This window comes from Sander vitreus, chromosome 16 (assembly GCF_031162955.1).
Source record: "Sander vitreus isolate 19-12246 chromosome 16, sanVit1, whole genome shotgun sequence".
Taxonomy (NCBI): domain Eukaryota; kingdom Metazoa; phylum Chordata; class Actinopteri; order Perciformes; family Percidae; genus Sander; species Sander vitreus.
In genome coordinates, this window is record NC_135870.1 from 419,481 (window position 1) to 433,751 (window position 14,271).

The 14,271-nt window shown below is 45.5% G+C and overlaps 1 protein-coding gene across 1 annotated transcript in view; it reads left to right on the forward strand.

Moving 5' to 3' along the window:
- The window catches only part of hsdl2 (hydroxysteroid dehydrogenase like 2), a 13,651-nt gene extending 1,799 nt beyond the window's left edge, over positions 1–11,852 (forward strand). Inside the window, exons 2-11 of the mRNA XM_078271920.1 lie at positions 865–1,028; positions 4,027–4,125; positions 4,414–4,528; positions 4,994–5,097; positions 5,183–5,281; positions 6,041–6,235; positions 7,239–7,310; positions 10,190–10,336; positions 10,804–10,932; positions 11,583–11,852. Of these exons, the coding sequence (XP_078128046.1) occupies positions 865–1,028; positions 4,027–4,125; positions 4,414–4,528; positions 4,994–5,097; positions 5,183–5,281; positions 6,041–6,235; positions 7,239–7,310; positions 10,190–10,336; positions 10,804–10,932; positions 11,583–11,698 (1,240 nt within the window). The 3' untranslated portion in view covers positions 11,699–11,852. The remainder of the gene's footprint in view (positions 1–864; positions 1,029–4,026; positions 4,126–4,413; positions 4,529–4,993; positions 5,098–5,182; positions 5,282–6,040; positions 6,236–7,238; positions 7,311–10,189; positions 10,337–10,803; positions 10,933–11,582) is intronic.
- The last annotated feature ends 2,419 nt before the right edge of the window (positions 11,853–14,271 follow it).

Below are 14,271 nucleotides of genomic sequence, written 5' to 3' on the forward strand. Positions count from 1 at the left end.
GTAGCTCGGCCGTCTGGTTGGGAGTCAGGGCCATCTGGTTGGGGGAGTCAGGGCCGTCTGGTTGAGGGGGCCAGGGCCGTCTGGTTGGGGGGTCAGGGCCGTCTGGTCGGGGGGGTAACGGCCGTCTGGTTGGGGGGTCAGGGCCGTCTGGTCGGGGGGTAACGGCCGTCTGGTCGGGGGGGTCAGGGCCGTCTGGTCGGGGGGGTCAGGGCCGTCTGGTTGGGGGTCAGGGCCATCTGGTCGAGAGTAACGGACCGTCTGGTTGGGGGAGCCAGGGCCGTCTGGTTGGGGAGTCAGGGCCGTCTGGTCGGGAGTAACGGCCGTCTGGTTGGGGGGTCAGGGCCGTCTGGTCGGGGAGTAACGGGCCGTCTGGTCGGGGGGTAACGGCCGTCTGGTTGGGGGGCCAGGGCCGTCTGGTTGGGGGGTCAGGGCTTTAAAGATAAGGTGAGAAAGTCAGTCATCCGTGAGGAGCTTGGAGTAGAGCCAGTTGAGGTGGTTTGGGCGTCTGGTAAGGACGCCCTCTGGGCGCCTCCCTTGAACTTTCCGTTGCCTTTCTCGCTGCTTTCATCGTTAAGGTCTTTAGATTACACAGAAAAAACTGAAGTTGATCGGAATAAATCTCTAGAAGGAGTTCGTTAACGTACGACGCTTGGGAATTGAGATCAGGGTGCCTCCCCCAACAGGCTGTCAGCATGTTACACATGAGTACCAATGTCCGTTAGTCTCCGTGAAAGATAAAGGAGGATTTTCATTGGCTGTAATAATAAAATGTTTTTCCGTTTCACTGGACCATCTGTATGTGAGTTAGCATCCTAGCATGTTAGCATGCCAGCTAACTCTTTGATCTTCCCTGCTGTGTTGCAGGAAGTTAGCGGGCTGCACGCTGTTCATCACCGGAGCGAGCCGAGGGATCGGTAAAGCCATCGCTCTGAAAGCTGCCAGAGACGGAGCCAACATCGTCATTGCCGCCAAGACCGCCGAGCCCCACCCAAAACTACCGGGAACCATCTACACTGCAGCACAGGAGGGTAAGATAACAGGCTAACTGCTAACACACGCAGACAGACAGGCAGACAGACGGATCAGCGTGTGTGTGTGTGTGTGTGTGTGTGTGTGTCTCTGTGTTTGTGTGTCTCTGTGTGTGTCTGTCTGTCTCTGTGTGTGTCTGTCTGTCTCTGTGTGTGTGTGTGTGTGTGTGTGTGTGTGTGTGTGTGTGTGTGTCTCTGTGTGTGTGTGTGTCTCTGTGTGTGTGTGTGTCTCTGTGTGTGTGTGTGTGTGTCTCTGTGTGTGTGTGTGTGTGTCTCTGTGTGTGTGTGTGTGTGTGTGTGTGTGTGTGTGTGTGTGTCTCTGTGTGTGTGTGTGTGTGTGTGTCTCTGTGTGTGTGTGTCTCTGTGTGTGTGTGTCTGTGTGTGTTTGTGTGTGTGTGTGTGTTTGTGTGTCTCTGTGTTTGTGTGTCTCTGTGTGTGTCTGTCTGTCTCTGTGTGTGTTTGTCTGTCTGTCTCTGTGTGTGTGTGTGTGTTTGTCTCTGTGTTTGTGTGTCTCTGTGTGTGTCTGTCTGTCTCTGTGTGTGTGTGTTTTTGTCTCTGTGTGTGTGTTTTTGTCTCTGTGTGTGTGTGTGTGTGTGTGTTTGTCTCTGTGTGTGTGTGTTTGTTTGTTTGTCTGTCTCTGTATGTGTGTGTTTTTGTCTGTGTGTGTTTGTTTGTTTGTATGTGTGTGTGTTTGTCTGTCTCTGTGTGTGTGTTTGTCTGTCTCTGTCTCTGTGTGTGTGTGTGTTTGTGTGTGTCTCTGTGTGTGTGTGTGTCTCTGTGTGTGTGTGTGTCTCTGTGTCTGTCTGTCTGTCTGTCTGTCTGTGGTTTCGGAGTGAGTAGTGACTCTAGAGAAATGTCACAAGTTGGTTCTGATGATCTGCTCTAATAATTAGTTTCCACATTTAAAAAGACTGAAGGCTGAAAAGTGAAAACGTGTTTTTCAGTAGTACAATAAAATCTGTTGACGTCTTATATTTCATATTCTGTCCTCTCGAACACACAAACACATCTGAAGAGTATAAACTACAAATACACAGAGTACTCTGCTGCCATCTAGTGGCTGTTAATGCTGCTGAAACATAAAGTTTAGAAATGAAATGAAATCTTTGATTGTTGGAGAATTGGGACATTATCTAAGTATTTATTGTCATTGTGCAGAGTACAAAGACAACGAAATGCAGTTTCCGTCCAACCAGAAGTGCAAAAAGAGCAGAAAAGTGCAATGTGATATACAAGTATAGACAGGACCAGAAATATAGAGCAGTGTAGACCGTAGCGTACAGTTGGTTAACAGAAGGTGGTTTAGAGTAATATCAATTAAATATCAATGTGAGCAGTGTATTAGCAGTTACCTTATAAGAGCAGAATAAATATGGAATATGAACAATGTATGAACGACATGTACAGATATTAAGTATTTAGTGAGATTAGTAGCCATGTTTTTAGACGTTTTCGTCGCCTTTTTCAGAGCCTTTTTGGCGCCTTTTTCAGAGCCTTTTTGGCGCCTTTTTCAGAGCCTTTTGGCGCCTGTTTCAGAGCCTTTTTGGCACCTGTTTCAGAGCCTTTTTGGCGCCTTTTTCAGAGCCTTTTTGGCGCCTTTTTCAGAGCCTTTTTGGCACCTTTTTCAGAGCCTTTTTGGCGCCTGCTTCAGAGCCTTTTTGACGCCTTTTTGGCGCCTGCTTCAGAGCCTTTTTGGCGCCTTTTTGACGCCTTTTTGGCGCCTTTTTCAGAGCCTTTTTGGCGCCTTTTTCAGAGCCTTTTTGGCGCCTGTTTCAGAGCCTTTTTGGCGCCTGCTTCAGAGCCTTTTTGGCGCCTGTTTCAGAGCCTTTTTGACGCCTTTTTGGCACCTGTTTCAGAGCCTTTTTGGCGCCTTTTTGGCACCTGTTTCAGAGCCTTTTTTGCGCCTGTTTCAGAGCCTTTTGGCGCCTGTTTCAGGGCCTTTTTAGCGCCTTTTGACCTTGGCTGCCTTTCAGAGCCCTTTTGGCGCCTGTTTCAGAGCCTTTTGGCGCCTGTTTCAGAGCCTTTTGAGCGCCTGTTTCAGACCTTTTTTGGCGCCTGTTTCAGAGCCTTTTGGCGCCTCTTTCAGAGCCTTTACTCGCGCCTGCTCGCCTGTTCAGAGCTCCTTTGGCGCTTTCTTTCAGAGTCCTTCCTTTCGGACGCCTGCAGAGAGCCCCTTGGCCGCTGCCTATTTCAGTGCCTGCCTCTCTTGCGCTTGCCTGTCCTTCCAGAGCCCTTCAAAGCCTTTGGCGCCTTTTTCAGAGCCTCGCGCCTGTTTTGTGTCTCTGAGCCTGTTTTGAGCCTTTTTCCAGACCTCACTGTTTCAGTCTTGGTGCCTGTTTCAGAGCCTTTTTGGCGCCTGTTTCAGAGCCTTTTTGGCACGCCTGTTTGGCGCCTGTTTCAGAGCCTTTTTGGCGCCTTTTTATGAGCCTTTTTGGCGCCTTTTTATAGAGCCTTTTTGACGCCTTTTTGGCGCCTGTTTCAGAGCCTTTTTGGTGCCTGCTTCAGGCCTTTTCAGAGCCTTTTTGGTGCTGATTTCAGAGCCTTTTTGGCGCCTGTTTCAGAGCCTTTTTGACGCCTGTTTGGCGCCTGTTTCAGAGCCTTTTTGACGCCTATTTGGCGCCTGTTTCAGAGCCTTTTTGTCGCCTTGTCGTCACCTTTTTGTCGCCTTCTTTGTTGCTTTTTTGGTGCCATTCATGTTCATTACTTCAGATTTCATTCTACAGTCTCTTCATGTCAGGTTTTGGTATTTTTTATGTCTTAAGTAGCTAAGAAGAGGAAGGAAGTGTAATGTCATGTACTCTAGTATGAATTAGTACACTCAGTTTAATGTAATGCATCTAGAAGGTTAGTTGACGTATGGTAGGCTGCTTAGGGCAGATCTTAACCTTCAGAAGGGTCTTTATCTTGGTTAATTATCAGTGTTTTGTGTGTTTTAGTGAGATTAATGAAGTGTTTTGTGTGTTTTAGTGAGATTAATAATGTGTTTTGTGTGTTTTAGTGGAGGCAGCAGGCGGGAAGGCTCTGCCGTGCATCGTGGACATCCGAGATGAGACGCAGATTGGAGAAGCTGTCCAGAAAGCTGTCGACACGTTTGGAGGTATTACTAATTATTACAGCTTCACAGAGTCACAGATCACACACAAGTTAGGATAAATGAAAGATGTAAAGGGGAGAATAACGAGGAAACGTTCACAGATTTCACTGTTTTCCAATTCATTTTAGTGAAAAAAAGAACGTTGAAAGCTTAAAAATGTATTCTTTTTAATTGACATTTTTGCAAAATCTGGATTTCCAGTTTGTAGTGTAACGAAACTGAGGGGTTTCGGTGTTTGGGTCAGTGGTGTCGGCTGGTGACATCATCACAGTGCTTGGTTCTGATTGGCAGGAATTGACATCCTGGTGAACAACGCCAGCGCCATCAACCTGACGGGAACTCTGGAGACGCCGATGAAGAAGGTCGACCTGATGCTGGGAATCAACCTGAGGGGGACATATCTGACGTAAGACGCACACAGAGAGACACACACAAACACACACGCACACACGCACACAGAGAGACACACACATGCACACAGAGAGACACACACACACACACAGACACAGAGACACACACACACACACAGACACAGAGACACAGAGACACACACACACACACACACACACACACAGACACAGAGACACACACACACACAGACACAGAGACACACACACACACACACACACACACAGACACAGAGACACACACACACAGAGACACAGACACAGAGACACACACGCAGAGACACACACACACACAGAGACACAGAGACACACACGCAGAGACACACAGAGACACACACACACATACACACGCAGACACACTCACGCAGAGACACACAGACCAATAAACTGTTAACTGTCTAACGAGCGCGTGCTAACGAGCGCGTGCTAACGAGCGCGTGCTAACGAGCGTGTGAATGTTTCAGGTCGAAGCTGGTCATCCCCCACCTGCTGAAGAGTGCCAGTCCTCACATCCTGAACCTGTCACCCCCGCTCAACCTCAACCCCGTCTGGTTCAAGAACCACACTGGTAACCATGGCAATCCACAGGAACCAGCGCCCCAGCATGCACCTGTGCAGGAATAACGTGTCTTTGTTTGTTGTTCTGTTTCCAGCGTACACGATGGCCAAGTACGGCATGTCGATGTGCGTCCTGGGAATGGCCGAAGAGTTCAGAGGTCAAATCGCTGTCAACGCCCTCTGGCCCAAAACCGGTCAGTGGCTAACTGCTAGCATGCTAACACACTGCTAATAGACTCTCATAGTAAACTAGCATGCTAACACACTCCTCATACACTCTCATAGTAAACTAGCATGCTAACACACTCCTCATACACTCTCATAGTAAACTAGCATGCTAACACACTGCTCATACACTCTCATAGTAAACTAGCATGCTAACACACTGCTCATACACTCTCATAGTAAACTAGCATGCTAACACACTCCTCATAGACTCTCATTGTAAACTAGCATGCTAACGCACTCCTCATAGACTCTCATAGTAAACTAGCATTATAACACACTCCTCATACACTCTCATAGTAAACTAGCATGCTAACACACTCCTCATACACTCTCATAGTAAACTAGCATGCTAACACACTCCTCATAGACTCTCATTGTAAACTAGCATGCTAACACACTGCTGATACACTCTCATAGTAAACTAGCATGCTAACGCACTCCTCATACACTCTCATAGTAAACTAGCATGCTAACACACTCCTCATACACTCTCATAGTAAACTAGCATGCTAACACACTCCTCATAGACTCTCATAGTAAACTAGCATGCTAACACACTCCTCATACACTCTCATAGTAAACTAGCATGCTAACACACTCCTCATACACTCTCATAGTAAACTAGCATGCTAACGCACTCCTCATAGACTATCATAGTAAACTAGCATGCTAACAGGCTCTGTGTGATGCTAGACCCTGCTCTGACCTGTGTGTTGTTTCCGTAGCGATCCAGACAGCAGCGATGGAGATGTTGGGTGGCAAGGGCGTTGGGAAACAGTGTCGTACAGCTGACATCATGGCGGACGCCGCCTACGCCGTCCTGTCCCGGCCCAAAGACTTCACGGGTCACTTCCTGGTGGACGAGGACATCCTGAAGGAGACCGGGGTCCGAGACTTCGAGCAGTACGCCGTCCAGCCAGGTGATGCTAACGCTAATGCTAACTCAGCTAATGCTAACTCAGCTAACGCTAACTCAGCTAACACTAACGCTAACTCAGCTAGCAGTAACTAAAGTATCTAGTAACTAAAGCTGGAACAGATGAATGTAGCGGAGTAACTAAAGTAACTAGTAACTAAAGTAACTAGTAACTAAAGCTGGAACAGATGAATGTAGTGGAGTAACTAAAGTAACTAGTAACTAAAGCTGGAACAGATGAATGGAGTGGAGTAACTAAAGTAACTAGTAACTAAAGCTGGAACAGATGAATGTAGTGGAGTAACTAAAGTAACTAGTAACTAAAGCTTGAACAGATGAATGTAGTGGAGTAACTAAAGTAACTAGTAACTAAAGCTGGAACAGATGAATGGAGCGGAGTAACTAAAGTAACTAGTAACTAAAGCTGGAACAGATGAATGTAGCGGAGTAACTAAAGTAACTAGTAACTAAAGCTGGAACAGATGAATGTAGCGGAGTAACTAAAGTAACTAGTAACTAAAGCTGGAACAGATGAATGTAGTGGAGTAACTAAAGTAACTAGTAACTAAAGTAACTAGTAACTAAAGCTGGAACAGATGAATGTAGTGGAGTAACTAAAGTAACTAGTAACTAAAGCTGGAACATGAATGTAGCGGAGTAGAAGTAGAAAGTGGCATGAAAAGAAAAGACTCAAGTAAAGTACAAGTACCTCAACATGTGTACTGGAGTACAGTAAAAACTGATCTGATATCGATGAATTGAACCCAGAAATGGATCTTTTACTCTCGGTGTTTTCACCGTGGATGGAGAAGTAAACTAACGTTTTGGGGCTCGGTTCTTAACGTAAACGTTAACTTTATTGTTAAAATGATTGTATCTGAAATTTTGATATGAAATCAGTGATGTCATCCAATCGGCCCTAGCTTTATAACTCCGTAGCTTAGCTTTTAGCATTCACACACTGTTGTGTCATGTGGTACTCATGGTGTTCTCTGATTGGTCGACAGGTCACCCTCTGCTGCCGGACTTCTTCCTGGATGAAGCTCCAGAGACTCTGGTGGAGAAGATGGAGCAGCACGGTAACTACTACACATACTACTACACATAATACACACTATACACATACTAAACACTATACTATACACATACTACACAGAGACTCTGGTGGAGAAGATGGAGCAGCACGGTAACTACTACACATACTACTACACATAATACACACTATACACATACTAAACACTATACTATACACATACTACACAGAGACTCTGGTGGAGAAGATTGAGCAGCACGGTAACTACTACACATACTACTACACATAATACACACTATACACATACTACACACTATACTATACTATACACATACTACACAGAGATTCTGGTGGAGAAGATGGAGCAGCACGGTAACTACTACACATACTACTACACATACTACACACTATACAATACTATACACATACTACTATGCATACTACACACTATACACATACTACACACTATACAACACTATACACATACTACTATGCATACTACACACTATACACATACTACACACTATACAACACTATACACATACTACTATGCATACTACACACTATACACATACTACACACTATACACATACTACACAGAGACTCTGGTGGAGAAGATGGAGCAGCATGGTAAATACTACACATACTACTACACATAATAGACACTATACACATACTACTATGCATACTACACACTATACACATACTACACACTATACACATACTACACAGAGACTCTGGTGGAGAAGATGGAGCAGCATGGTAAATACTACTACTACTACACACTATACTATACAATATTATACTACACATACTACACAGTAATCAACCAAAGAAAATCTTGGTCGACTGAAGTCCTGAAATTTCGACTAAAGATCGACTGTGGGGGGGGTTAGATTATTAGCTGCGCAGTACTTGGTAGCCTTATTTTGCACTGAAATGACACTCGAGTCTGTCTGTCTGTCTGTCTCTGTCTGTCTGTCTCTGTCTCTCTCTCTGTCTCTCTCTCTGTCTCTCTCTGTCTCTCTCTCTCTCTTTCTCTCTCTGTCTCTCTCTGTCTCTCTCTCTCTCTCTCTGTCTCTCTGTCTGTCTCTCTCTTTCTGTCTCTCTCTCTCTCTCTCTCTCTCTCTCTCTCTGTCTCTCTCTCTGTCTCTCTCTCTTTCTCTCTCTGTCTCTCTGTCTGTCTGTCTCTCTGTCTGTCTGTCAGCGTTGCATCACGTGCACCTGCCCAATATCACAGCCTATGATTTCCCGAAAATAGTACTATGTCAACTAGTGATACCAGCACAAGAACTGTTGAGGAATATGCAACATAATACTACACAATAATATACAATAAGACCATTGTTTTTGTCATATGTTATAATAACTGACAGACATCATATCATGTCAGCAGCTCTGCATGTTCTTGCACAGAGCTGCTGAACGTAGGAGCTCAGCTTCGCCGCTAACCCTGGGAGATGCTACCGTAGTTATAAAATGATTATTACACTGAAACATTAGAATAAGCCAGTTCATATAGCTTACTCAAAACGGACGGGGCGCCCTAACGCAGACCGGTTAGCTTACCGTTTCTAGGTGATGTGCCATGTTTGTAGTCGAGCTGTGATATGCTAACTGTTGCTTTCAAACTATCTATTTTTGTAAAATGCTGCCACACTGCTGACGTCTGTGACCTGTAGAGGAGGACGGACTATACATCACACGCTCACGATTACAGACACATTCAGAGACCAGCAGACCAAGGCCTTCTGGTACTTTCTTCATTCTGTCTCCAGTGGGTTGGGCTGATCCAAAGAGTGAGAACAAGGGGGGGTGTTCTGAAGACAGACTGTTACCTGTGAAACAGGGGTGCTCTGAAAACACCCCCGTTAGCAATTAGTGCTTTCCACCTGATGAAATTAACACGGCAAAAAATCGACCAATCAGAATTTTGGTCGAGCCAGAAGGTATCGACCAATAAATGGACTAGTCGACTGGGAGATTACAGCCCTAACACATACTACTACACTATACTATACACATACTACACACTATACTATACACATGCTACACATACTACACGGAGACTCTGGTGGAGAAGATGGAGCAGCACGGTAAATACTACACATAATACTACACATACTTTTAGATTAGATTCAACTTTATTGTCATTGTGCAGAGTACAAGTACAAAGACAGTGAAATGCAGTTTGCGTCCAACCAGAAGTGCAAAAAAAAGCAGAAAACTGCAATGTGATATACTAGTATAGACAGGTGGAGCATAGACAGGACAAGACATATATTACAGTGTTATAAGAGCAGAATAAATGTGGCTATGTAACATGAACAATGTATGAACAACATGTACAGATATGTGCAATGTAGTAGCAGTGACATTATACTAATAGTAATAATAATATAGATATATGCAGTGTATTAGCAGAATATATAATAAGAAAATCCGAATAAATATGGATATTCAGTATGAAAGATATACACAGATATGTCCAGTATGTACAGCTATGTGCAGTGTGGTAACATAAGGGTAGTAGAGTAAGTGTATGTGCAGGATGAGTAGTATGAAGAGCAGTAGAATATGGCTACGTATAGCTGTAATTACAGTATGGACATTTGGGTGACAGCCGCAGGACAGAAGCTTCCTCTGAACCTGCTGGTTCGGGTGCAGAGAGACCTGCAACTGAACCTGAATACTAATACACATACTACACATACTACACACTTCATATTAATTGTGCAGCTAAAAGTACTAACTAAAAGGTTGAACCATTGAGTAGTATTGGTGTGATTGCTGACCAGACCAACCTTAATATGAAACATTAGCTTAATAGTAAATAGTGTGGACCTGAGCAGTCGGAGCCCTGCTACACCCTCTTTATGTTCCTATAGTTACTGAAATCACCTGTTTCTGTCTCCTCGTTGCTAGGGGTGACCCCCGCCTTCAAACCGCCATCCTCATCGGCCACGCCTTCCTCCAGTGGCCCAATAGAAAGCACGTTTGATGCCATCAGAGGAGTCATCAACGAAGACGTGGTTAAGTTCACGCAGGGCGTTTATCAATTCGACCTATCAGGTAACAGTCTGACAGGAAGGACGTTACGCCCATATAAGGAGATTATTTTCTTCTACCTGGACCCTGTTTTCTCATGTTTGTGTGTCTAATTGACTGATGTTCCAAACCCACCAGACTCCATGTAAATAATCACTACTTTTATCATCGTAAAACACACTTCATTCTAAGTGGACAGAAACTAAATAAAACTACCAAAAGCCGTCTTGGTTCATCTTTCCACTGTTCCAACAATCACCACTCTGGTTTGGTTGAAATAAAACCTTAATTCACCCATTTACATGTGGAGATATGCTGGCTCTATACATGCTAAAAGTCCTGATTATTTACATGGAGTCTGGTGTAGTTTGGTGATGGTGATATCGGGGCTGTTTCATGTTAAACTAAAAGGATCTTCCTCTTTAACTAAAAGGTCTATCTCTGTAGGGATCCATCCCATAATGTTGTCACACACTGTGTCTGTGTTTTAGGAGAACATGGGGGCGTTTGGTTTCTGGACCTGAAGAGCGGCTCTGGCAGCGCGGGGCAGGGCCAGCCGTCCACCAAAGCAGACGTCGTCATGACAATGGACTCAAACGACTTCAGCAAGATGTTCGCAGGTAAGCCACACACACACACACACACACACACACACACACACACACACACACGTCATGCACGCAGACCCAGATAGAGACACACCCACACACACACACACACGCATGTTTGTTTCACTATCTTTGTGGGGACCCGTCATTGACATAATGCATTCCCTAGCCCCTTACCCTAACCTTAACCATCACAACTAAATGCCTAACCTTAACCCTTACCCTCACCCTAACCATAACCTCATTCTAACCCTAATCCTAAAACCAAGTCTTAACCCTCAAACAGCCCTTTAACCTTGGGGGGGGTCCAGCATTTTGGGTCCACAAAGCTGTCGGGGACCCCACAAGTATACTGGACTCCCGGTGTTTGGACCCCACAAATATAGTTAAACAAGAATACACACACACAGACGCGCGCGCGCACACACACACACAGACGCACGCACAGACGCACGTCATGCACGCAGACCCAGATACAGACACACACACACACACACACACACACACACACACACACACACACACTCTAATAAAATGGGGTACAGTGTGTTTTTAACGGTGGGGTTTTGGTATGGGTGTACGGTGCAACAACAGTTGCTCTCGGCGTGTGTGTGGCGGAGTCGTTTCCATGGTAACGGCTGTGTGTGCACGGTCTGTTTCAGGGCAGCTGAAGCCGACGATGGCCTTCATGTCGGGGAAGCTGAGGATCAAAGGAGACATGACGCTCGCCATCAAACTGGAGAAACTCATGAGCCGCATGGGCAAGGCCAAACTGTGAGGCCTCTCAGGCCCCGCCCCCAGGGCCTCTCAGGCCCCGCCCACTGGCCTCTCAGGGCCAATCAGAGCCTGCCCCTGTCTGTAGCTGTACATGTTGCCTTAATACAGAAATAATAACTATAGTGACACTGTAATAAATCTACCTTGATAATAAACGGCTATCTGTGTGTTTAATCATCACCAATCAACAGGATTTCAGATTTATGCATCTTTGGTGTGTGTGTCACATGGAGAGGCGTGATTGGGAGGATAGGCCTCCCTGATCTAAACCAGAGTGGTTGTTGGACTTCTGTGCTAGTCATGGATTGTCTATAACGAACACCATGTTCGAACATAGGGATGCTCATAAGTGTACTTGGTACCAGAGCACCCTAGGCCAAAGGTCAATGATCGATTTTATAATCATTTCATCTGATCTGAGGCCATATGTTTTGGACACTCGGGTGAAGAGAGGGGCGGAGCTGTCAACCGATCACCATCTGGTGGTGAGTTGGGTCAGGGGGTGGGGGAAGACTCTGGACAGACCTGGTAAGCCCAAACGGGTAGTGCGGGTAAATTGGGAACGTCTGGAGGAGGCCCCTGTCCGACAGACTTTCAACTCACACCTCCGGCGGAGCTTTTCGTGCATCCCTGTGGAGGCTGGGGGCATTGAACCCGAGTGGACAATGTTCAAAGTTTCCATTGCTGAAGCTGCGGTGAGGAGCTGTGGTCTTAGGGTCTTAGGTGCCTCAAGGTGCGGTAACCCACGAACACCGTGGTGGACACCGGTGGTCAGGGAAGCCGTCCGTCTGAAGAAGGAGTCTTTCCGGGATATGTTATCCCAGACGACTCCGGAGGCAGTTGCAAGGTACCGAAGGGCCCGAAGGGCTGCAGCCTCTGCCGTGAAAGAGGCAAAGCAGCGTGTGTGGGAGAAGACATGGAGAAGGACTTTCGGTTGGCACCAAGGTCAAATCATTTAACTTCATTACAAATACTAGTAATACATTACTTATTAAGTAGATATAAAACTATACCGAAATATACATAAAAACAAACGAGTAAAACAGAAAAGTTCATGTGTACGTTTTTTTTTTTTTTTCTTTTTTTCTCACAACTTTGTTGACGGGCTGCTGCACGTCGGTGGCCGTCATGTTGAATGTAAAGTCCGCCTCAACGGTTGTGATTGGTGTCTCGATTTGGAAACTGTTCCTGTACTGTACCGTAATTTTCTCACACCTCTATCAGATCATCTGACATCAAACACTGGTGAAACTTATCAGTCCAATTATACGGTGGCCGACATTTAGTTGTGTTGTGTGTATTTGCAGCACGTTTGGTGAATGCTGCACATGTGTTGTCAAATTAATTAAGTTGTTTTCTTAATTTGCACGCCGCTTGCCCCTGTTGGCCACCGTACAATTATCATGCGGCAAAACACAAACTACCGTGATTGCATCTCCGTGGGGGAACATCTGATGATCACACGGCGCTTTTTGGCAACAGGTAAGCAAGATAGCTATATTACAGCACTTTATTTCGATCTGCAGCTATACTATGTTTTTTCGGTAATGAGAACCGCTTAAGTTAACGTTACAACCTTTGAAAATCTTTAACCTGTAACTCTGTAGCATCTAATAATGAATTTGATGATTACTGTATTCTATAACTGAGTTTTGTTATTGTTGATATTTACAGACGAAAGCTTCACGAGCCTTTCATACCACTTCTGAGTCGGATTATCAACAATTCGTCAATTCGTTACTAAAACCTGCGCAACAATCTACCAGGCCTTGAAAGAAAAATATCTGAAGGTATGTTTGGTCTATTTTTTAGAAACGTTATTGTTTACAGTGCAGTCTGTAGGATGTATGGAGCGGTCTGTAGGATGTAAGGAGCAGTCTGTAGGATGTAAGGAGCAGTCTGTAGGATGCACGGAGCGGTCTGTAGGATGTAAGGAGCAGTCTGTAGGATGCACGGAGCAGTCTGTAGGATGTAAGGAGCAGTCTGTAGGATGTATGGAGCAGTCTGTAGGATGTACGGAGCAGTCTGTAGGATGTAAGGAGCAGTCTGTAGGATGTATGGAGCAGTCTGTAGGATGTAAGGAGCCGTCTGTAGGATGTATGGAGCAGTCTGTAGGATGTAAGGAGCCGTCTGTAGGATGTATGGAGCAGTCTGTAGGATGTACGGAGCAGTCTGTAGGATGTACGGAGCAGTCTGTAGGATGCATGGAGCAGTCTGTAGGATGCACGGAGCAGTCTGTAGGATGCACGGAGCAGTCTGTAGGATGTATGGAGCAGTCTGTAGGATGTACGGAGCAGTCTGTAGGATGCACGGAGCAGTCTGTAGGATGTACGGAGCAGTCTGTAGGATGTAAGGAGCAGTCTGTAGGATGTAAGGAGCAGTCTGTAGGATGTAAGGAGCAGTCTGTAGGATGCACGGAGCAGTCTGTAGGATGTACGGTGCATCCCCCTCCTTTCGTATTGGGTAATTGCTCTGTTTACATCAGCGATACAGATTGTTTCAGTCCTCCACCCTCCCAGATCAGTTTGTACATATTCAATATTGAACACTTGATGTTGATTTTATTTGTAGTGG